We start from the raw sequence: 24673 nt of genomic DNA, 5'->3' as shown, positions 1-24673 counted from the left end.
CCTTTTGGCTGTTCCTCACCAAGAGCAACGCCCCTAGTGCATGACTGCCTGTGCAACATCGCTAAAGAACTTAACTTAAACTGATGACATGACAACGACACTTATGAGCCAGCACTAGGCTGATCACCAAGTACTTGGATACATAAACATTTCAGGGCTTCTACTAAAATTACTTTCCATCTATCTGTTCCATTGAATAGACATCTTAAAGCTGTGATAGCCTAAGCAAGCATTAGCCATGTGATCAATGGCAGAATTATGAGCAACATTTTTGATTAAAGAAAAGTAATTTATTATTTATAACACAGCAATCAGTTTTGAATTGACAAAATCCTCCTCAACTTCCATCATTTTGAAATAATGACAGATACAAAGCCGCCCTCAAGTGCTCAAATATCAGTGACAACTCTGAAGTAGGTAGAAAGGATTAGGGACCTACAGTAGAATCTTGAAAAACATTTAAGCATGTAACATACCTAACTCTCATGGAAGTCAGGCATCACCTGTTTAGGAATTTTTTAAAAGTCCACTTTTGTTAATGTTTATAACGCCATCCTAAAACTAGGACTTAAGTCAATAGAAATACAAGCTTCTAGCTCTCACGCTTCCCTTCTTTCAAAGTGCAACAGTGTCAGAAGAATATAGATGCATCATGTAGAGGCAAAGTTCCCTTCTCCCAAAAGTTTGTAGGAAAAGGTATTACCACCATCTTTCCTCAAACTGGGAACAAACATGCAGTAACACACACTGCTGAACCTGTGCATCATCTAGATCAAACCAGATAGCTCCTTCTGGGAAGGTGTGGGAGGGGGAAGACACCAAAGAGTAAATGACTGCTTTGATGAGTGTAATGGAAGGACAACTGACAGCAGTGAGCAAGGTAGCTCAAAATCTCAGCCCCCAGCATGACTCAAGAGTCATTGTACAATGCTCCTCACAGTGAGGGGGGCGGGGGAATCTGTTCTGCTAACAATCTTCTGGCCTTATGTAAAGCTTTTGGGCTACAATTTTCTGCTGTTATTCTGAAAAGTCAGACTGACCTCTGTAAATTCAAATGACTGTTAGAAGTTTCTGTAAGAGTTACTCATTTTAGTTGCATTGTAGAAATCCTAAGGCTTGATTAGAGTCAGAGCCCTGCTGTGTTAGCTAGGCTACAAATACAAGAACACAGTAAGTCCATGCCCTGAGAAGCTCACAGTAAAAAGAGACCATTAGCAAGAGAATAGAAATAGAGGATACAAAAAAATCCTGCCAGAAAAACAGTAGTGCTTGTTCCTCTCCTAATGTCAGAGTGGGAAGGAAGAAGAAAACAAAGAAAAATACATTAGATACTCAACACATATATGGAACATATATTTTCTGCTTAAATAAATGCACAACAGGTGCTCACAAAGAGATCCCCATTTTATCAACTATTGAGAGCAGAATTAAGGATGATTTTTACTTCTCCCAACAGAAAGAGAGGTGCTTGTTCAAACAGGCTCAAACAGGTACTATGCAGCATGTAAGGACATAGAAGAAAACACAAAAGAAACAAAAAATCATAGTGGAGCAGTAAGGACTTGCAAGTCTAACAGCTTTTCAAAAGGAAACATTACCCAATTCCCACATATTTTTCTTTCTGAAGGAGGCAAGATCACATGTTTTTGGAGTCTAAGAGTCATAAGTCTCATTTAACTTTAGACTTTATTCACTCTACATTCAAGTTTTCCAAATCTTTCTTAGCATTATCAGTTTTATTTTGCTTTTAAGCATCAGCTGCATGCCAGTGAACTGCTGTGAGGAATTCAGAAAATAATTCCTAGGTCAGTCAAGATCATAATATTTGACAGGCAATCTCTCACTTGCATGTTAGTACAGGAATTAAAGCATTTCCAGTATGACTGACCAACAATTCTCTCTCCTACGGCAATCAGTAAGCAGAAGGGACACCCAGAAACATTTGAGATTAATTATGTTGAGAGAGGCATATCATTCTCAGATGACTGCAGGAAGTTCTGCCTCTTTTCCTGCCTTGCTTCTATCTGCCTGTGAAGTCCCCTTCACCAGCGAAGAGAATCACGGAATGGCTGAGGCTGGAAGAGACCACTGTAGAACATCTGGTTCAAGCCCTACCTAGAGCGTGTTTCCAGGACTGTACCCAGACAGCTTTTAAATATCTTCAAAGATGGAGACTCCAAAACATCTTAGGGTACACTGCTCAGTCACACACGAAAAACATGCTTCCTTATGTTCAGGGAGAACCGCCTGTGTTTCAGTGTGTGCCCAACGCTTCCGGTCTTGATGAAAAGCCAGTAATGAGTATGCCAACTCCTAACTTATTTGATAAACTGAACACGTAAACTTTCAGCTTCCTTCTGGTTGTTTACAGATGTGACAGGATCAGCAAAGAAGTAAAAATTAACTAGTAAGCCAGAAACACAAAGATTGATAAAATATTAAAGTGAAAAAAAACAGTCTTCTGTTTCACTTGGAAATCCTGAATCAGCACTGCAGGTAAATTACTTGAAAGTCATTACAAATGTTACTTCTTAGAGTACTTTGTGAGGACTTTGTAAATACCCTAAGTACTACAACTTAATATCAATTTAAGTATTCCAGTTATGGCAAAACTAACTCTTCATGTTCATTTGGCTGTGATTTCTGTTACTTGACTCATATTTCAAATAATTAAACCCACAGTTTTCCCCATTCTCTCATCTTCCATTCTGGAATTTCATTTTCTGCAGCATTCAGCAGCAATAATTAAAACTGAATTCATTCTTCCATGGTAGACCAAACCTAAACAATCTCTTTAATTTTTGTAATAAAGAGATCACATGGTTCACACCTTTTTCTTCCCATCTCATTATTTTTATGCCTCTTCACAGCGTTCCAGACTCCTGAAAAAAGATACTACCTTCTGAAAACACATCAGTGCCAAAGGAAACAAAAACATGATAAAATTACTGTACTTGTTGTCATCAGCCTCTTCTGTAACTACCATCATTATCTTTTCCTTTGAGCACCACAAATTTTTCTATCAGGTGGCACAACCACTGTAACAAAAATACCACAGATCTAATGAGAATACCTTTCATTCTTTTTCAAGGAATGTTTATAAATAAAGACACGTCTTGACTAAGATGGGAACATGCATTTGACTTTCACAGTACAATCATCAAGTAGAAGATGTTTAACCTTCAAAAAATTGATATAAGAAAATTATAGGCTACATTATTGTAGCCTAGAATAATTTTACCAAGAAGGAAGGGTATACCTTTATGATATATACCTCATCCTACAATTAATAGTTTCCAGTTTAAGGAAGTAGAAACAGTAACACTCACACAAATTAAAATTCATTACCTTGGCTAGCTCAATCTTTAACTCTTCTTTCTCTTCTTCAGAAATCATATTGGTGAAATCAACATCAGTGACTACATCTTCATCTGTTTCATGGAACGACTGAGTTTCCAATAGGCCTTAAATGTTAAAAGGTCAAGAGAACCATTATTAATTATTTCAATTATTGTATTGGCCTCCTCTAAAATCTAAGAAAGACATAATATTCACCCACGAGAAAAAAAAAAAAAAAAAAAAGGAAAAACAACCTTTTCCTCCTACAATCATTTGCATTCTGCTTCACATCTGAAAGGTTTTGGAAGTATCAGAGGGTAATGTCTGCACAGGAGCAATTTAATACGTGTAAGCACCACTCATTCCCAGAAATCAATCACCTTGGACCCTACTAATCAGGGATTTTCTTGCTTCTAACAATACAGAAGAAAAAAATAAAGGTTTTTCTTCAAAATAAGAAAGCTGGCTAATGTGGATCACTGTTTCAAAGAGTAGCAATAGTACACTGAAGAACAGAGGAAGTATATTACAGAGCCAAGTTTTCTCTAAAAGTACCTTTGATTGCAGCAATTTGAAACCTTACAGATGCACACAGTTTGCAGAAGCAAATGCCACACCTATTGTTTGAATTTTCTGAATGTTAATAAGAAGCATTACTTGATTGCTCAATCTAAACCTGTGAAGGGAAGACAAATACACTGGACCTCATTACTTTTCTTCTGCATGCCCAAGATCAGGGTCAGTATAAGCAAGGTAAGTGCATACATAAATGCTTCCAAGACCTGGGCCTGCCTGGCATAATAGGTACTGATGAAATAAAATATTTCCTATCTCCCAATCATTCACTGAAGAGAAGATTGATGGAGCTCCAGCCACTAAGAGCCTCTCATTCTTTACAGTCTGCAGAGAAAACAATACAAGCCATGAGATAACAGAAAACATTCTGGTTACTTTGGAACTTATTTTAAAATTCTAGATCTTCTTCTGTTGTAGAAGAAAAATCTCCTCCAGGTTACACCTGGGACAGCACTTTTCCCTTTATTTCAGCTCGCTAGCAGGTAATTAGCCATCTCTGCCGACTCCTGACACCTGTATACTGGTTAATATGGAAGAGAGAACAATTTCTTTCCTAGCTCCACAGAGGCCTGTATACCCTATTATAAAGAGATTAAAATACAGCTTAGTTAAGTTTGGGCATTAAAGAACATAGGTTACAAGAAACAAATCTGTTGAAATTAAGTACTTTACATTTTCATGCAGGAAACTAAATTCCCTCCAGTCTTCTGCCATTTCCTTCACCTAGAGTTCCCCAGTGTACCTGGATTTCCTACTATTTAACAGAGAAGAACTGATTTGATTCATACCATCAACTTCCCTGCAGAACACAATGGAGTGAATTCAGCCTTGTTAATTACAGTCTTCCCTGAGTGGGAAGATAAAGAGCAGCAACACAGTGCTAAACCCCTGCCTGGCACCATATGCAGAAACAGATCACCACCTTAAGCACAAAACCTTTTAAAAACGTGAAAGCATATAGAAATAGTTGATACCTTAGCTGTTACCCAAAAAGCAGCAAGCAGCTTGCCAGGAAAACCTAGATTGCTGAAGTCAAAAGAAAAGCATATTTATTCAGTAGGAACACTCACAAATTACCTTTATTAACACCCCTACATCTCTACACACAATTGTTATTTGGTATTTGTTTGAGAATTAATAGTGTTGCTATGGGATTCAAGCTAAACTTAGTCTGCATAGTCTTGAAAGCAGTCTATTTTTTTATGGATGAAGCAGCAGCTGTTGGAAATGCTGCCAAGGATCTAAGAGGCAACAGGGTTGAAAACCCTTAAGGGAAGCCTTGGGATAGATGTTGAGATGAGGTGATCTTGGAGCAACTGATCCTTAAGCCAAATAGAAGGCAGATCTGTGCTCAAGGGACAACATTACTTTGGGAATGGCTAGGTAAGAGGTGGAAGCCAACCTGGACAAAATCACCAGAAACAACTGAATAATATTTAACACTAGACTCAATGGTCAAGTTTAAACTTTGAAACGGGACTGAAATTACAATCCATTCCACAACAGCAAATACACATCAATCTTCTCTATGATCCTTTGCAAACTCATTCAGTTCCTCTCCCAATTTTTGTCCTGTGCTTCATGTTTACATCCTCTAAAGTCAAGTCTGATCCTTCAGTCTCTGCTTTCTTGTTCAAACCACCAGTCCTCCCTAATGGTCACCGTACTTCTGCAAAGGTTTCACTTTGGTCATCTCACAGTTCCAGTCTGAGCATCTCTGCAGCATACTGTGGGTCACAGCCTTCCATAGGCCAGTCTGAGTTCTGATACTTCCTCATGTGAGAATACTTAGATTCTAGCAGAAGCAATAGCAGGGAGCTTACAATTAGGACATTATATTTAAATAATGGAACACAATAGAGGTCAGCACCCACCAGCTCAGACTTGTATTGGAGTTAGAGATCTCATCAGCCCAGATGTACTGATTCCCTAACACATTGCTTTGGAGCCTTGAGCTAGGGCTGATGCTGTGGATCACAGAATCTGTTGCTCAGGATTTGTGGGTGTCTTGGCAGGGTGTGACACTGCAAGACCAGCAGAACAGTTTTTCCAGTTGCTGGTTTCTCTCTCTAGATACTGTCATCTCTCACACTTTAGTCTCTATACTGATTCTGTGATTCCCTGAGCATGCAGGAGACAGAGCAGCCTAGCACCCTCCAGTACAACTGAAGGGATGTCATTTAAGCCCAACTACAAGTTCTGTTCTTGTACAGTTTCAAAGTCCTGGGTGGGCATGGAATAGAAGCATAGAATCATAGAATATCCTGAGTTGGAAGAGACCCACAAGAATCATCAAAGCCCAGCTTCTGGCCCTGCATAGGCCAACCCCAAGAATCGTACCATGTGTTTGAGGGGACTGCCCAAGCACTTCATGAACTGTCAGGCTTGGTGCTGTGACCACTTCCCTGGGGAACCTCTTTTGTGTCCAACCACCCTCCAGGTGAAGAACCTTTCCTTAATACCTAAGCAGAACCTCCCCTGAAACAAGTTCAGGCTGTTCCCTCAGGTCCTGTCACTGGTCACAAGAGAAGAGATCAGTGTCAGCCTCTACACCTCCTCTCATGAGAAAGTTGTAGACTGCTGTGAGGTCTCCTCTAAGTATTGAAGAAGACTGAGGTATTTTCCTCTCCTGACCAGCTATATGACCTGGCAACACACAGGAATGGCTCTGGGAAAAGACAGTATTTTTGCATAAAGATGCATAGGTATTAGTTATGAGCCATGAAGGGGCTTGATCACTCTGGGAAGGGAGTTGTACAAGTAGCTGAGTTGTCTTCAAGACTCACAGAAAGTCATTGGTAGCAGAAAAATAAGTTTGCTTTAAGTTGCATTCCCTCTTCTTTTACCCACTCCTCCCAGAAATACTGAAGATCATGCCTTGTTTCCAGCTTGGGTCAGATCTGGAAAAACTGGAATTGTGATTAAATTGTTATTAAATTGTTCAGATGTAGAGCTGCTATTATTTCAGAATTGCACTAATATGCAGGTGTGGAATTGGAAATTAACTTTCCGCCCTTTTAGAAGAGCAATCCAGTTGCTGGGTGGGTGAATAGCTTTTGCTTCACCCTATAGTATAGATGTTACAAGCTTCCCTGAATGAATTAGGGGCTCATCCAGTAGATTACCAGTCATTTACAAGAACTTATGGCACTGGTGATGTCCAACGCTTATCTCTTATGTACCTTTTATGTCCTTTACTAACAGAACAGTATTTTTGGCACTGACCTCCACATACCAATTTAAGCACAGGTTTCCCAAGTTTCATTTAAGCAGTCCACTAACAGGTAAGGCATGAGGATAGAGCCTAGACACTATCGCTAACTAACATCTGTTTTCTTCTCGTAATATATCCTATACAGATTAAGCTAATTCTGTTGCTCCTGAATTTAATTTCAGTTGCTATGCCTGTCCAGCAGTTCTATTACACTAAAAAAAAAAAAAAAAAAAAATCACACAAGAGGCATCAGTGGAGCAGAAGCTGTCCTAGAACCTATTCCTTGAACTTCCCCTCCCTCATTCTCCATGGTCAACTAAGTTCTCATTACCTATCCCCTTCTCTCCACTTCTTCCATTTGCAATGAAGCTCAATCCAGAGCTTAATCAATCAATCAATCAACAATTAGCTCTGGGATACGCTGTCACAAGACTCTGCCCAGAGACAGATGCAAGACCCAGACCACCTCCCTCATTATCTCTTCCAGATAGCCTCTTCTTGTGGCATAGGATTACTGGAGACAAGACTGCAGGTCCTATAGTCTCATACAGCCTCCTGTTGCTACAGAAAATTACACTAATAATATACTCATGCATAACTCATTTATCCTCCACAAACAGGCAAACTAGTGATTCTCTGGACATATGTTACTTCAAAATAAAAAAAAGCCCCTCCCCCATAAAACGTGGGAATTCATATAGTAGGTTTGAATCAATGCAAAATGCTGTTTGGCTTCTACTTTAAAGAAAGTTTTAGTATTTACTGTCACATATAATTAAATAAAATATGAATGAAACATTAAAACTATGGGATTATCAGTAATTAGGAACTACAGGTCATACAGAAAGATCCGAGATGAAACAAATGAGCAGAAAACCCTTTGTGTTAGGAGATTTATATAGAAAGAAGTAGGAGGTGGATAGCTGGGGGAACACGTTTATTGTGTTCTGAAAGATTCATATAACAAGATAATAGAATAACCATGCAAGTAGTTCCAGTTTGCTGAAATGGGAATTTTGAGTTTTCTCCCAAAGAAAACTCATCATGGTAGTTGTGGCTAAGACTAGTGACCCTAATTCTACAGCCTGCTGCTAAATCTGATTTAATGCAAGAAACTGCTTCAGCATCGATCAATACCTGTGCATATGTTTGCCAATAGAATTGTAGGAATGACAAATTTAATAAACCACTTAGAATCTAGAAGATCTGTAACTATTCTGCAAATTTAAAATAACCAATGATAAAGTCCATGACAGATTTTTAGACTTGCTCAGGTATCTAAAGATTAACTACATAAAGATGTTTTTATTAGTGTTTTTTATGTATTTTCTCTGTAATCATCTCAGACCCATGTTCTAGAGTAGTATGTATCAGACTATTTCTTGCATGTTGACTATTTAAAAAAGAGTAACAACCCCAAAACCCCCAAAAAACTCAACTAAAGGAAAAGCTTACACTATGGGCACTGATATCTGCTGAATTAACCATAATGACAGTAAAATCAAGGTTAAAGACACCAAACTTCCATTTCTGTACATTTTCTAACATTCGTTCAGGGAAATATACAGATGATCCTTTGTGCTAACAAAGCATTTAAGAACTGAAGTGCTTTTACTGCTCTGCTTTCTTGTTTTCCAGCTAATTAAAAATACCATATCTACCTTGTTATCTAGCATTCAAATCAAACAGTGAGAAAACAAATTACATAACCCTACTAGTAAGCAAAACTACTTGCTACAGCTTCTTTTGCCATGTCATTAGAGTTCCTTATTTAAATTTGGAGAACACTTGTTCACAAATTTAAATTGCAATTAAGTCTTCAAAGGGATGAAATGGTAAGTAGAACAAAGGAACTGTCCAGACACTGCATTAGTGTCTTTGATCTTCTTTATAATGTAGTCTTAATGCCAGATGTAGAGATTAAGGGGGGGAGAAGGTGGACTAGAAGCATATACTAAATAACTAAATTGATCAGAAAAAAGTATCAGAAGTTGCAACGATTTCCATTCCATTTTTTCCACTACAAAGTTATTATTGGAAGATCAAGACAGGAAAATATGTTATCATTTAATTCACCTAGAAAACAAACTAGTGAAGGTAGATAGTCCCTTCTGTGTCTGGTTCTAACTGTGGACAAGTCTGAACTTGTCTTGAATTTGCTTAGGCTTGAGTCTAACAATTACATACAGCCTGCCATTCTCCTAAAGGAATGAGAACTGAGAATATAAGGTTGATTTTGAAGTTATGATTGAAATTAAACTCAGAGGCTGGATTAACCTTGGCTAAGAGAGGGAAATATTCAAGATGCACAGGTGATGTAGATTAAAAATGTAAACATTACAGAAAAATGTAGGTTCTACTTTCTGCAACCGTGTGAGCTCAGTCTTCTCTTTGCTCTGAGTATGCTCCTTGGAAGAGAGAGATGGATGAGCAATTGTCTTCATACCCTCTCTCAACTGAGCTGGCTGGCAGTAGTGTCAAGGAGAGGGAGAGAGTATAGCTTTTGGGTATTCAAGAGTTCCAGGATGCAGTCTAAAATCTCAGAGTTGATGTCCCTGGTCACTCTGGAGGAGCTTATTACTGGCTTTATTAAAGCTTTCCCTTCCATTTCTCAACACCTGCAAACCCAAGCAGTAAGAAAATCTATCCATAGCTATAAGATAGACTGGCAGATTTCCAAACAAAGGCAGACAAAGGCTTCTATTTGAAGCTCCCGTATAAACAGTCAGTTTATCCGTGTGCTGATTCTTTTCTCTGTTTTATTATAATAAAAATAAATTAATCATACCTTGAGGATGTCTCTACCTTATTTTTCCTCCAGAAACTGCTGACACAGCTGCCAATCTATGCCAGTGAAAAGAGACAATCTACACACAAAAAAATGGCAGAAAAGAGAGACAACAGCTTGACCACTGCACCAAGAAACTGTACACATGGATAAGGAGTTTGATAATCATGCCAAACACAGAAACACAATGGATAAAATGAGAATAGCAATAACAGTTAAAAAAATACATATCATTTGCTTGAGCCTAAGATTTGAACCTGGGAACTGATCTTCCAAACAAAATAATTACCTGAAACGTTCTGAATGCAAGGATGATCTTACACATTTTACTCTATAGCAAGATCTCCTTGTATAGAATAATAATCCTGAATGCCTGGACAAGACAAGAGCAATATTTTCAAGCTGTACCTATGCAAAAACAAAGCAATTTCACAAAATGTTGTGAAATGTAACAGTTTAAAGATAATAGAAGGTTCCTTCTATTATGTCAAACTGAAAGTAAGTAATGACAGCACTGTACGACTTTCTGTGCTTTCTATTAATCATGCTGCACAACTTTCTGTGATGTCAATGGTAAGAAAAGAATGCCTCAAGTGGAAGAGGTGTCATCTCTTTTTCTTTAGGAAAAATGGGAAAAAAAGGAAAAAGATGAAGTCACAATGGAATAATAGGGAATGAGAAAGTGGATAACACTGCATCACAAAAGGGACTTGTTCTCTACAAATAAGGTGTTCTAGAAACTGTAACACACAGCATAAAATAAATGAAGGAATCATGCATATATAATCAAACTAGAGAAAAAACAATGTAGGGGAAGATAAGAGTTATGACATGGAAATGCTGGCAGTCAGAGGTGGAAGTTGTCAGTCACATTTCTTAAACCCACCCTTTCCTACTAAAAATACATGACAGTACATATTTCTCATCTCTGGATAGAGAGGCACCTGGGGTCCCATCCTCAGCTGGTAGAAGTGACGGCAATCCCATCAATTGTATAATTAAGATCACGCATCTGCTCCACTGAATCAAAATCACCAAAACCTAATGGTAGGATTTAATAACCTTTGTCTCCTAAGAATGAATCAGTTTATTGTACTTTTCTAAAGCCAGGTGCAAAAGAATATAATTAGATAGCAATCTAACTGCAGTATAATTAAACTCAAAAGTCTCCTCAATTAACTTCCAACAATGTATCTGTACTGCAAAAAATAATAAAATTATGGTTTTTTAATTACAAAATAAATTCTTCATCTAGTCACATTTTGTGTCCTTTAGATCACAAAACACATAACTAACAAGATCTTTAAAAGTGTAATTTAAAAATTAGCAAAATAATGCTGAAGCCAGCAGGTTGCTTGCTTTCCTCATACCCCCCTTTCAGCTATTTCAACATGTAAGACAGATGTGTCACTTTAGGTCCTGCAAATGTACTAGGGAAAATACACAGGAAATAATTATAATTGGGTACATGATAGATTCTTTATTCTCTTCACACTCAAATTCATTACCCCCATTGTTTTAATACAAAATAAATGTCTCTGTTGTTACATATAATAACGTTCACATTTAGGAATGCTGGGAGAAAAGAGACAAATTATCTTTTCCCTCTGTGATCAGTCTCTCATACTGGGAGAGTAAAGATCACAGTTTTAAAGGACCAGGACTATTTTATTGCATACTGTGGCACAAAATAGCCATGATCTGTGACTAAGCTTTGTAGGCAGCATAATTACAAATTAGCAACAATCAATCATAGAATAGTTTAAGCTGGAAGGGACCTAAAAGATCACCTACTTCCAATCACCCTGCCATGGGCAGGGACACCTTCCATTAGACCAGGTTGCTTAAAGCCCCATCCAACCTGGCCTTGAGGACTTCCAAGAATGGGATACCCACAACTTCTCCAAGCAACCTGGTCCTTTGTCTCACCACCCTCACTGTAAAGAATCTCTTCCTAGTATTTAATCTAAACCTGTCAGTTTAAGGCCACTTCCCCTTTTTCCTGCCGCTACATGCCTTTGAAACAAGTCCCTCCAGTTCTCTTGTAGACCCCTTCAAGTACTGGAAGGTGCTGTAAGGTCTCCTCAAAGCCTTTTCTTCTCCAAGCTGAACAACACTAACTCTCTCAACCTGTTTTCATAGGACAGGTGCTCAGCTCTCTCATTATCTCTATGGCCCTCCATACCTTTCTAAAGTTGGAAGCCCCAGAGCTGACATCACTCCCTAAGTTCAGAGGAAGACACAGTTCCTTTTCCCAGAGTTTTTCTTAAATTTTATGTCACAGTATGTAAAAGCTCATTGCCACCAAAATGAGGCAGTGAATCAACACACTTCTCAGAGCAGATATGTCTTGTATGTTGTGTCTTCCTCCCACCCAGCCCCCCATTTTTTAAGCACCACCTGCTTCACCCTTTAATCCCTTCATAATTAAGACTAGCTGCTTTGCACCAGTGCACTTTTGCCTTCCTAACGGGGTAGAGGATTGGGGGGTGGGGGTGTGTGTCATGACAGTGGAAACTTCCACTAGTCTTCCCTAAATAAACTTGACCCACCCTTGGATGCATCTACCTGCAACTCAATTTATTTAAAACCAATAAAAATAAAGCTCATTTATATGAATATTATTTGAAAACAACACATTTTAATAGACACAATGGCAATGTTCTGTTGCATATGCCCTGTATTCAAGATGAAACAATTTTTTACTTTTTAAAGGAAATACTCCAAATATATTGACAAACAGCTCATTTGAGTGCCACACCACTTCCTGCAGATGCCCTACTTTTCAGCCAGGGTGTCTTGCTGCAGTGGGTTGCTCTGATAAACCTGGAATTTGGAATTAGTGTAACAGTAATTCTCTGCACACAGACCACACAGAACACTTTTCAGTCAGAATAGTACCATCTATCTGGGTCTGTCCAGCTCCAAGGTTCATTTGTTTTTCCCACAAGCATTTTTGCCAGCATCCTGAGGTGTGAAATGAAGCACTTACTATTCTGTTCCTAGTGTTAAGCTCCATGTTAAGGCCTTCAGAGTTTTTCCCATCATTAACTTTGTGGCTTTGCTCACTCAGTGTTATGTAAAATGCCATTACAAAGAAATCTGTGTGTTTAGCGGGGCTCTGAGTGGAGGCACCTGGGGTTTAGGGCCCTGGCTATCTGTGTAGAAACAGCAGCCATCCTAGTGACACCAAGACCATGCTTCAGAGGGACTACTTATTGGACCAGGAGACAGAGACTGGCACTTCCAGCTACATCATACAGTCTCAATCTTTGAGGTCCCCAATTCAGCCTCAAACACCAGCAGAAAATGACAGCTGAGATAGGCAGAGTGTGGGCTTTTTTTTTTTTCCTTGAAGATCAGCTGGGAAGATAAGCCCCAAACCAAATAGGGTGAGCTTCTTTGCCAGCTGCTGTGGGCACAGGCAATGGCAGGCCAACTGGCAAGAGAAGGACAGGGTTTAGCTAAGTACATGGCATGAGTTGCCATGCTGCTGAAGTTGCATGCATGCATAGACCACACCCAAGTGGCAAGAATATAGTTCAAACCTCCAACCTAGAATCTTTACAGATCACCCAGTGTGAAATAATGCCTATTTTAACTTCAGTATCTTAAGAATGTCAAGAAAATGAGCACAAGACAGTCCTTGTCTTCTCTTCACACTCCTACTACCTTAAGTAAGAATATTTTACTGAGGAAGTTGTTGCAAGATGGACATAACACAACTTACTTTTCTGAAATAAATGAGAACTCCAATACTTGGCATCTCTGCTATTAAGTTTCACTCACATCTTCATCCCTACTCAACTTAATTGTTAAAATCTTTCTCCCTTCTTACCCTCTCCATCCTTGATTCCCATGCACAACACATAACTGTGATCAAAATACTGCCACTCCCTTTCCAGGACATGTCCATGCTCCACATTTCTGTGCAGAACTGGACACAACTGAGAAGCCTTCTAATTCTGGATTTAGGTTTAAATCTAGTTCCTATCTTTGAGCCTCTCCTAAATGGGTACAAATTATTATCATTACATACTCTTCTTTATTCCTTGTGCTTACTGCAGGCTTCACCTATATTGCTGATTATCTATGCTTCTCTGTTTTCTGAAGCAATTTAAAACCAAGAGAACACATTTTTGCTCCACCTGTAGTATTTGACTTCCAGTTTCCTCATAATATCTGTTATTTAGCTCTGCAAATACCTTATTTAAGTCTTCAAGTCTGTATTGTGATTCTATTTATATGAATGTTTGAATGACATTATTCAGCAGCCTTTTTTTTTTTTTAATCAGGCTATTGAAGTAATTGTTCCTTCTTCACAGTCATCTTTTCTTTGATATCAGAACCACCTGTCCTACTACACGACTGAAGGATTTTCTCTTGCAAGAGCACATGGCTTAACTGGCTCTTCATATACACATAATAATGCACAGCACCAGTTAGATAATGACATGGCAAAAATCATTCTCTCTGGTTATGACTTTGATTCCTTCCTCCCACAATAATAAGTTAAATAGCTGCCATCTACCTAAAATACTTTAAGCACAAGATAATCTTCTGTTCCTGGCATAATTGCCCCTCTAACTCTGTAATGTACATATATTTTACTTGTCTCTAAGAAAAATCTGGGTGTGTTTAAATACAACTATCTCTGATAATTTCTTAGTGCAAATTTAGCCAGCAACAGCGTAGCATGCACTAGAGAAATAATATAAGTACCTGAGGCCTTCAGAAGATTTTCTAACTAGACACATTTGCTCCATATCATCCTCTAAAAATCTTAGTGTGACCTGAAGTCTACTTTGTGCATTTAAAACCATTTTAATTCAAGTGAGAAACATAGAAAGAGGAATTAGATAAGCACCTAAAATGCCTGAGCCAATATCAGCTTGACAAGTTACTACTAAATCCACCTAAAGCACAATGAAAACAGCTATTCTGAGTCAACTATGCAGAAGTATTTTAAAACTTTTAGAGGGTTATGAGCCACCTTTTTTTAACCACAAACCTGCATCACCTTAGTCCCACCCAGGTGGCAAGGCAATTTCCTGGTGAAGAAACTGATGAAAAGATAATTGAAAACATAGAACACAGAATCTGAACACAGAAAAACCTAACTCTTTACTGAAGAAGCAAACACAGAAAGCATTACCTACCTCCCTTCAGCAACCATTTATAAAAATTTACAGAATATAAATCATACAGCCTTTTAAATTCATACCATACATAGTTTTAAATTATGTTTTATTTACAATTTACATATTAGTAACTTTAATTATTAGGCAATTATTAAACACAATTTGAAAGCATGGCACAGGTACTAAAGAGAGACAACTGTATTTGGATGGCTAAGGAGGAAGGGTGTTTCACGATTAATAACCCAGAGAAAAATCAGACTGTATAAATGCAAAGAAAAAACAAAAGGAAAGGTTCACAAGAGGAAGAAACAGATTGGAGAGGATCTGGTCCTAACAACTTCACTGATCAACAAACAAAATTAACCCTTTCAGCAAGAAAGCACATGAAAGTAAACTGCACTGCCTGCTACATAATTATTTTGTGCAAACATTTTTCTCTGGGAAAATCAACACCATATCTATAGGCACCTTACACTTGTCTGAATATCAAAAATGTTTTCCAAATGCAGCTTTAGGTCTCTCTCTGCCTAAAGCACACTAGAACTAGTGTTCTAGTTCCTGTGTACTTTCATTATGTTCTTGGTGGACAGCAAGGATAAGTGTTGGTTAAAGTACATTAGTGGTGAGAGCAGGACAACTTTACAGAAACCAAACCCTAGAAGACCAACAGGAACAACAGAAGTATGCACTCTTCCTGACAGCCCTTCTTGCTTCAGAAGGAACTGACTGCTCAAGACATATTATTGTCTTCTATTTCTGGAAATGACACAAGTCACTAGACCTCCTTCTGTTCTTATACCTGCAGACTACTTCTCTGAGCTCCCTGGATTCTCCTTCAGTGATTAGAAATGCAAAGATGTAAAAAAAAAAATCTAGGAACTGGATCCCTGACTACATGGTTCATAAGCATCTCAAAGCCCATTAGCTGGAAAGCAAGCTAAATGAGACAAGCTATTTTATCTGGCCATGGGATACACACATATAACCAAGACTTTTCCTTTTCTCTGTAAACCTGTCTTTATAAATTTTACTGATGTATAATTACTTGGTTGTTGTAAAAGACTGGGGTTTTAGCTACAAGCATTTTTCAACAACCAGCTTATATAAGAAAACATGACAGGTAATGTGAAGAGAATACAGAAATTCCTAGCATGTTATGCAACTAGCAGTGGGATCTTTCTTGTCTGCTTGGGGATCCAATGAAGTCGATCCTTCATGGTTAATTATGCCATTAACCACATGCCATTAATATAAGCACAATAAAATTTTGCTGGAATAAGTAACAAAGGATCAAAAAGTTCAAGAAATCTTACACAGAAGTAATTAATTAACACAAGCAGCCTTTTCAAAGCCCTTTTTATGATCTGTCGATTTTAAATCCTAAAAGCGCAGAAAAGGTAAAATTTACCCAAACAGAAGAGGGAAAATTGAAGATACTATAAGAGCTTTATCATTATGGTAGTTTGGCACTTCAGGAAGTATCAGAATTGTAATTGTTGCTTTCTTGCAATTGTTTTACACTTTTTAATAAGAACTTCTGCAACAAGATCCTCACTGCTGCTGTTCTATTTCTTTGTATGAAGTGAAAGAGGGACGGAGAGAGCACAAGAGAAAGAAAAGGGAGATTCACTGCTAAAGTACAATACAAGCACTTGCTAAATATGTCTTTTATAATTACTCACCTGCAACACTTAACCACATCATGGATGCAGAAGTGTAATCACAATAGCTTAGTTAGATATGATTTTGATTCATAGACCTCAAAGATGGCTAAGTAATATTACCTCTGTCCTAAAGAATCCACTTACATAGTTTTGAAGGGTTTTGAAGAAGGTCATTGTGACATCTGATACTAAAATAGGTATTTGTCAGTCCTTTCTCACCATTTCTCACACAAGATGGTTTTAAAGGATGCAGCAGCCGAAAGGCCCACTTTAGACAGCAGTGATATGACTACAGCGTACTGTATATATAAAATTTGGCATTGCAACTGTGCATTTTATGAGATACAAATAAAATCAGATAAAACTAGCCTGGCCAGGCCTCACTTTTATCTATTACCTCAAGAGACATTTTCTAATTAGAAAGCAAGAATTCAAAACATTTTCTGAACCAAGGGTTGAGCATCTTCTTTCTAAATCTAAATTCCAGGATTGCGCTAAAATAAGCTACCAATTGATACATAAATTTCTATATATGGCAACCTTCCTTCAAACCCTCTGCAATCTGCAGCCAAGGCTTTGCCACATTCTTCAAGCAGCACATGGCCTAAGCAAAGCACCTCAAAAGTTCCACACATTTCTCTACTGTAGTAGTCAGTGAGGCACGTCAGGACAGCATCAGCAGACTCATCTTTCCACTAGCGTACTTTTAGTACAGAGAGCAGACTTAGATTATACTCGTGCTGCTTTGTAGGGCTCATACCACCAGACCTGTGAGAATAAGACACAGGAGAAAAAAACAGTGCAAGAATTTTAAAACATGACTTAGGGTTAGATGTCTTTGTTTTAGCATGTTCTACATTTTATGTCCTCATGTCTGCAAAACTGTCAAAGTTAAAAAGTCGTGTAAGACTGGCCCTAGTTTTTAGATCAGGTCTCTTTTTTATATCTCATTTCTGAATCCCATAGGATGCTATTTTAAGTTCTCAGGTGTAGCATGAAGTCACTCAAGTTTTCTCAGCCTCAGCAAACTGAATTTCAACCTGTGACAAGAGTCATGAAGCTGAAAACAGTACAGGTTCAAAAGTGTAAAAGAGAAGCACTGCATTTGATTTCAGACATTTACTTGCTTAAAATCTGATATACCAAATAACTCATTCCACACATGCATTTTCTCTCCTTGTAGTATAAGAAGCATGAAAGAGCTATTATTTCGAGCTTTGTGCACTGTTGTTAAATATTTAAGAATCCTATCATAAATTATAACCCTGCCTTTTTCACTTGACCTCCTCTTCATGTGGTCTTACTAGCACAGCAGCTGAAACCTCCACTGTGCAGTGAAATAAGCAGGTTATCACTGGCTGGTTCAATTACTCTAATATTCTCCTGACCCTTTGCAAAGTCCTCTCTCCATAGAGGGGCAATGCTGAGCTCTAGAAGGAAGATACAGCACAAACCCCTGGACAGCTAGAGTGAATCCTGATGCCTCAAAAAGCACATGTGGACAAGCACTTCTCATAAAACAATTACACTAAATCAGCTCCAAACCAGTAGTTTTACTCTGTCCTTAGGGAAAAGGTGAACATAGATCGGAAGAGTCAGTGCTCCTTGGCAAAGCACCAGACCCAAACACAAGGATAGGGAAGATGCTGCCCTCTCCAGCAAGACACCGCTTTGGTGTGATGGCTACAGCACTGCTGCTGCAGTGAGGTAACATCACTGTGTGCTCTCTATTCCCATCTCCCCACTGCAAGATTGACTATCCAGATTCCTATCTGGATTAGTAACCACAGGAGTAGCTAGCAAGAACAGAGAACGCTGACCAAGCTGCCAGTGCCATTTTGGCAAGTATTGCACACCGACCGTATCACATGTAACACAAGCCCTCCTCACCACTGCCTCCCACCCCAGAGACCTCAGACCACCTGACTCTGAGATGGCAGGTGCCACCGTGGCAGGGTGAGGGCACTGGGCTAATGCTGTGACTTCTGAAGATATTCCTCTGAACACAAGCTTTACTCAAATGCACATGCCAAGGTGCTGCCTCTGCTCTGTAACACTACAGAGCAGACGCAGCTGGCTCGAGGATCCCAGAAGGAGCGTGCCAGCTGCACACAGCAGAGGGACAAAGCGAGGTGCTGCAAGCCTACGAGATAAGGCCTCGAGGAGTCATCCAACATCTGAGCTAACCACAGCTCTCACCACAATACCTGACAGGGGTGAGGAGTGTAGCCACTGCAAGCTATTATGGCTACAACGAAGAGCTGGCCATGCAGAACATCTGTCAGGAACGGCTCTAAGGAGAATTGCTAGGATAGGGAAATGCCTCAAAAACCCCTTCAGAGGCCAGGAGAGCACGCAGCTGGTTGAGCTATCTGTGTAGGTAAAAGGGGAGCAGAAAACTGCACATCAAAGCTTTTTATCAGAGTAAGAATCAAGAGAGGATGTGACAGGGAAAGAAGGTACAACTATATCTGGATGCATGAAGAAATGAAGAATTATTGCAAAAGGAGAGAAATGTGTAAGGAGCAAAGCTCCAGTGTTAAAAAGTCACATGGAATTCTCAGATGAGAGACAGAGTAAGACATCCATAGTACATGGATTATTATTATACATTATTATAAATTATTACAAGACATACACAGTTTTAAATTGGAAAGCAGGATGACATGCGATAATTAATCTGGACCAGGAGTATGACTGTGTATGGCAAATACACAGTTCAGATCTTCCTCCTTTTCAAAGAGAAACACTGTTGTTCAGACTTTCAAACTTTTCACCTGAGAAATGTGAATTCACTTGAGAATGGCAGCCGTAGGAAGGAAACCAAATATGCTCTCAGGAAATGTTTAGTGCCTAGTAGAAGCCTAGCTGGTGTGTTCCTGGATCAGCTCATCCATTAAGAACAAAAAGTAATCAAAGAGAAAAGTAATCAAAGAGAAAAGCACACAGAAGCTTAAAGATAAAACTTATATAATGTAAAATTTATTATTTTTATTATACATATGATTTTTTTTTACATGGAACATATGGTTATATTTTTAGAAAATAATTTTAACATGAATTACTATTACCCTCTGTCTGATGTCTATCTCATCTCGTTCATTCACATGAATGCTGCCAGACATATTCAATATGTTTAAGCATAGCAGTCATTCTGTTCCAGTCCATGAACTCTACTACTTTAAAGTAAATATCAGAGCATTTAATTTTCACAGTCTTTGGGGCATGGACAGACACTATGTTGTGCCTTGAACCACCCAGAAACTCACGGCGTTTAGCTGTGACCTCTACCCAGTACCTTGATACATTTACACATAATACTTTTCTTTTGTCCACAGTTGCATTAAGACTCATAAAGTTGACTCATGCTGCTAGGTAAAAATGCTGACAAAAATTATTTTCCTGCTCTGAAGAAATCTGTGTTTTATTCTTCCATGCATTTCTTGAACATAAAATTGCTCTACTCAGGAACAGCCTGCCTTAAGGACAATATAAAATGGCACAAACAACACAATTATGCTTTCAAATGCATAGCTTTTCCTTTATCTTTTCAGCTGGAATACAATACCCCAGCAGAGCACGCTGGAACAAACCATTCAGGATTCATTTCTCTGTGGCATCTGAAAGTTCTTTAAAAGCAATTAATAAACTCATTGAAATATATACACATTTCTCCTGCTGCTTAAGGAGATACTGGAATTAGAGCAGTGTTTCAAGCAAATTGCTACTGCTTTAGCAAACTGCTATAACTGTGCTCTGCAAAACGTGTAACTGGGATTGAAAAATTCAGACTTCTGACCAGTGCTTAGATGTATTTAATTGAATTTGACAGCATCAGACACAGGTTGAATTCTTTTTGCCAGCAAGGCTCCCTAACTGCAGTAGCATGCACTAAATTAAGTCTAGAAGGAAAGGGAGGGTGAAAACAAAGGTTTGCTGACATGCAAATACCTACCACAAAAATCTTGGATTCTACTGCTAGTTTATCAAAGCAATATTTTTTTGTTTTTTTTTTTAGTAATGGGAGACTGTAGAAATGAAACACACAGGTGAGAAACCAAAGAAAAAAGTGACTCAAGAATTAGATACTCGTTCAGAAGAATTCATTCAAGATCTGGGGAAGTAACAGAGTTGCTGACCTAAATATACATTAGCAAAACACATTTATTGACCTAAATTTTTGACACACACTGAAAACATGCGTATTTACTCATCTTACTAGTCAGAGAAAGCAAGAGTCACATGTACATCTATCACTATCCAGCTAACCAGAATCTGATACTCTTTTCTATCAGCTCTACAAAACAAGAAATTATCCAAATTCTGTATCATATGAAGTTCCTATTTGATGAACAGGAACTCTTATCATAGTACCTATACAGATGTATTCAGAAAATTAGTTTAAATAAGAGTCTGATGCTGTAGTCTTAATACTGACTTCTAAAAATCCCAAGAACTGAGCCACTGATCTATTTATTTCAGCAGGCATCTTCAGCCATGCATCCATTGGGACAGCACATACACAACACTTGCAAAAAAGGCTCTCATTCACAAGCACTGTGCATTCAAATTTCCTAGTGTATTCCTGCACATAAAAATGTATTTGTAGCCAACATTATCTCTTTTAAGTGCATTTAAGACACAGTTTAACTATCCTATTAGGAAGCCTATTTTTTTCAGTTAGTTTCAACCAGCATATGTCTTCTGCTTATTTCATCTCCCTGTTTTAGATGACATAAAATGTTTTCTAAACATTCTGACTTTGCAGAAATATTTGTACTACCTGCTTAGTCCTGTGTGACAAAGCCCTGAGGTTCTTTAGAAAACAGAATGAAGATTATAAAGGTGAGCAAGACCTGTCTGTGCTAAATCTCTTAGGCTGACCCAAACATCATTAGTAACTCATAGGAAAAGTTTCTTCTCTTCTTTGGACGCCAATTAACTTTATCCAGAGAGAGATACGAACAGCTAAGTAAGCCGTAACTGTTGCAATAGAAAATGCTCACTTTAGGTGAATGAATGCCGTGTTTGCAAAGCTGCAGAAATATTTCAGCGGATCCAATTTTAAGCGGCTCTCGATGGATCCCGAGCTCTGCCAGGTACCAGGCTCTCTGCTGCTGGAGGCGGCTCCCGCCCTCCGGCTGTCTCCGGGACAGGGGTGGCGATGCCGGCTCCGGCTTGCACCGCCCCGGTGGTGGCTGCAGCCCGGCCGGGGTAGAGGGGACGGCCAGCGGAGCAGGACACATAAAAATACCTCAACCAACCAACAAATCTCGATGGCATTAACTTAAACACGCAGTTGTTGTCAGCCAGCCACCTGACCGCGAAACATCTAAAGCCAGCAGGAGGAGAACGCGGCCGCCAACATCCCAACCATAAAGAAAGCCAAGGGGATCCCGGCTCGGGATTGAGGACGAGGCGCAGGGCGAGGACGCTCCGCGGGCCGGGCCGGGTCATGCCGTGCTCCCCGGCCGAGCCTGGGGCCGCCACAGGCGGAGGGCGCCGGGCAGCACTCACGGACACCCTCACAGCGCTCCTCTCACCAGCCCGCTCCCCGCCCCGGACTCTCCCCGCCCCGAGGACCCCCCAGTCCCGAGCACCCCCGTCCCGGGTACCCCCTTCCCCACTTCGCGCTGTCCCTTCGCCGGCTCGGCCCTCCCCGAGGGGTGAGCGCAGCTCGGGGCGGCAGGGACGAGACCCCCGCGCCGCGCCGCGCCGGAGGGCTCTGTCCTGACGAGACTCACCGCGTGCCTGTGGCTCCATGGCAGCGCGGGGGCTCAGCCTGCGTGCGGCTCGGAGCCCAGTCGCAGCCCGCTCGCAGCCCGCTCGCAGCCCGCTCACAGCCCGCACACAGCCCGCTCACAGCTCGGCTCGCAGCCCGCTCACAGCTCGGCTCGCAGCCCGCTCACAGCCCCGCTCTCAGCCCGGCTCGGGCGGCGCTGACAGCCGGGGCCACACCGCCCCCGCCCCCGCGCCGCCGCCGCGCGGCGCCCCCTTGCGGCCAGGCCTGGGCAGCGCCGCCCTGAGGGCGCTGCCCTCTCTCCCTGCACAGGCCCCGTGCCGGGCCGGCCCCTCGGCGCCTCCGCTGCTCCTCGCCATCCCCCCCGCGCAGCACCTCAGGCTGCCACGGCCCTCCCCCGCTGAGGGGAGGCGCTCGGGACTTCCACCCCGGGGAAGCCAGGAGCCCCGAGGCACCGGCGGCACAGGCTCGCCACCTGAGCAGAGACGTGGCTGGTGTGTCAGCGGCACAGTGGTCAGGTGCCTGAAATGAGCGAGTTCATGGCTCATCTGAGTACCTGTGGATGTCAAGTTCTACCACCTCCTATGGCAGAAACATGGGAGTACATGCAAAGGAATGACAGAGTATACCGTATACATTTAGCAGCTTAAGTAAAAATTACATTTTTTTCCAGCACATAGGTCTGTAACCTGTTATTACTGTGTGGTGTGACCATACACAGTTCACACTGCAACGCAGATTTACTCTAGGTTTGCTCCTGCCAACATAACTTCCACACTTTTTTTACCAGTCCACATTAACTTCACTTGTGGATGTGTCCAGAATACTGTTTTAGCAAGGCTGCCTCTCCATGGCTGATTATCCATGTATTTATCAGTCAGACACTGTGTCTAATTTGAATGTATGATACTGCTGAATGCCTCCAGGACGCACTGAGAACACATAGCTTCTCAAGGCCTGTACTACTAAAAATAACAAAGCAAGACAGTAAAGGCAGATGGAAGAAGTATTGGGCATTTGTTTGTGAAATTATACAAATAGGTGGTACTTTGATTCAAGAAAATTATCCAAAAGAAAATGATTATGTGGTTTGGTCAAAGAAAAAAGAACATTTATGGCTAGAAAATAAGAGTTTCTTTTTTCCTTAAAATTTTGCAGCAAAGCATCAAAATTACTTATTTCTCAACTTCATTTTTACAAAACAAAACAAAACAAAACCTAAGGCCAAAGCAGCTTTAATTTGTACATATCTAATAAGGTTTTCTTTTAATACGTACACATATGTGGGTTTGAATTTTAATTTCTGTAAGGTGTTAATTATCATTTTTTTCCTAGGTAAACCTCTCTTCATTAAAAATTTGATTTGACATCTCCTTGAGCTGGAATTTACCACTGACAAAAGCAGAACAGAGGTTGTCAGAGAAATAAATTCCTACACTCATGTAATTTCAAATGCAGAGACATCTTACTGTGACAAGATTTGAGCTCAGAAATGCTAGCAACTTTTACATGAAAAAAACCACAAAGCCAAGCCCAGCCATGAATGCATGAAATGGCTGAGAAATTTCTCTCAACATGTGAAACTATGAGCATAATTAGAACATGTACTTTTCTGCAAATATAGGCAGGGTTTTCTAGAGCAGCCTAAGCAGTTCCTATGAAGCATGATGAAAACTGAACACCCAATCTACTCACAGGGCTAAAACAATATTAACAACACTGTTTATGTACAAGCCTAATTACAAATCTTACAGCAGCATATGCTATTCAAATTACTGAACAACAGGAAATTTTACCAGATGCTTATATGCTGAGTTTGATTTATCCTTTACATTTAGATACATCTTTTTCCACACCAAGAATGCCCTCTACTGTAAAGAAAATCCAACCAGTGTTTTACCTAACAAGTTATGGTGAACAACAAAATTAGTTCTACATTTAAGAGAGCTATAAATAGAAAAACAGACCCTTATAAGTCTTGAGTTCTACAGTAATGTGTCCATCCCGTGGCATGTTTGACAGGAAAAATAAACCAGTCATTTACAATATCCTCCTGCAATATGCAGCTAGGAAATCAGCCTTTTAAAGGTGGATTTTATTGGAAAACTAATATCCCATTGAAATTACGCAATGCAATTTTTAATCATAAAATAGATTAATTTTCTACTTACAATACCACAGGATGCATTTTCATATTGTCCCACATATATC

At 39.9% G+C, this 24673-nt stretch overlaps 1 protein-coding gene across 1 annotated transcript in view; it reads right to left on the bottom strand.

Moving 5' to 3' along the window:
* Positions 1–22570, bottom strand: part of TPD52L1 (TPD52 like 1) — a 50134-nt gene extending 27564 nt beyond the window's left edge. The window contains exons 1-2 of the mRNA XM_058835401.1: positions 22467–22570; positions 3349–3464 (exon numbers count right to left, since the gene is read on the bottom strand). Coding sequence (XP_058691384.1) covers positions 3349–3464; positions 22467–22485 — 135 coding nt within the window. The 5' untranslated portion in view covers positions 22486–22570. The remainder of the gene's footprint in view (positions 1–3348; positions 3465–22466) is intronic.
* Between the last annotated feature and the right edge of the window lie 2103 nt (positions 22571–24673).

This window comes from Poecile atricapillus, chromosome 3, assembly GCF_030490865.1.
Source record: "Poecile atricapillus isolate bPoeAtr1 chromosome 3, bPoeAtr1.hap1, whole genome shotgun sequence".
In the NCBI taxonomy this organism is placed as follows: Eukaryota; Metazoa; Chordata; class Aves; order Passeriformes; family Paridae; genus Poecile; species Poecile atricapillus.
The sequence above is the reverse complement of the archived record's forward strand: the minus strand, read 5'-3'. Positions and strand labels throughout refer to the sequence as shown.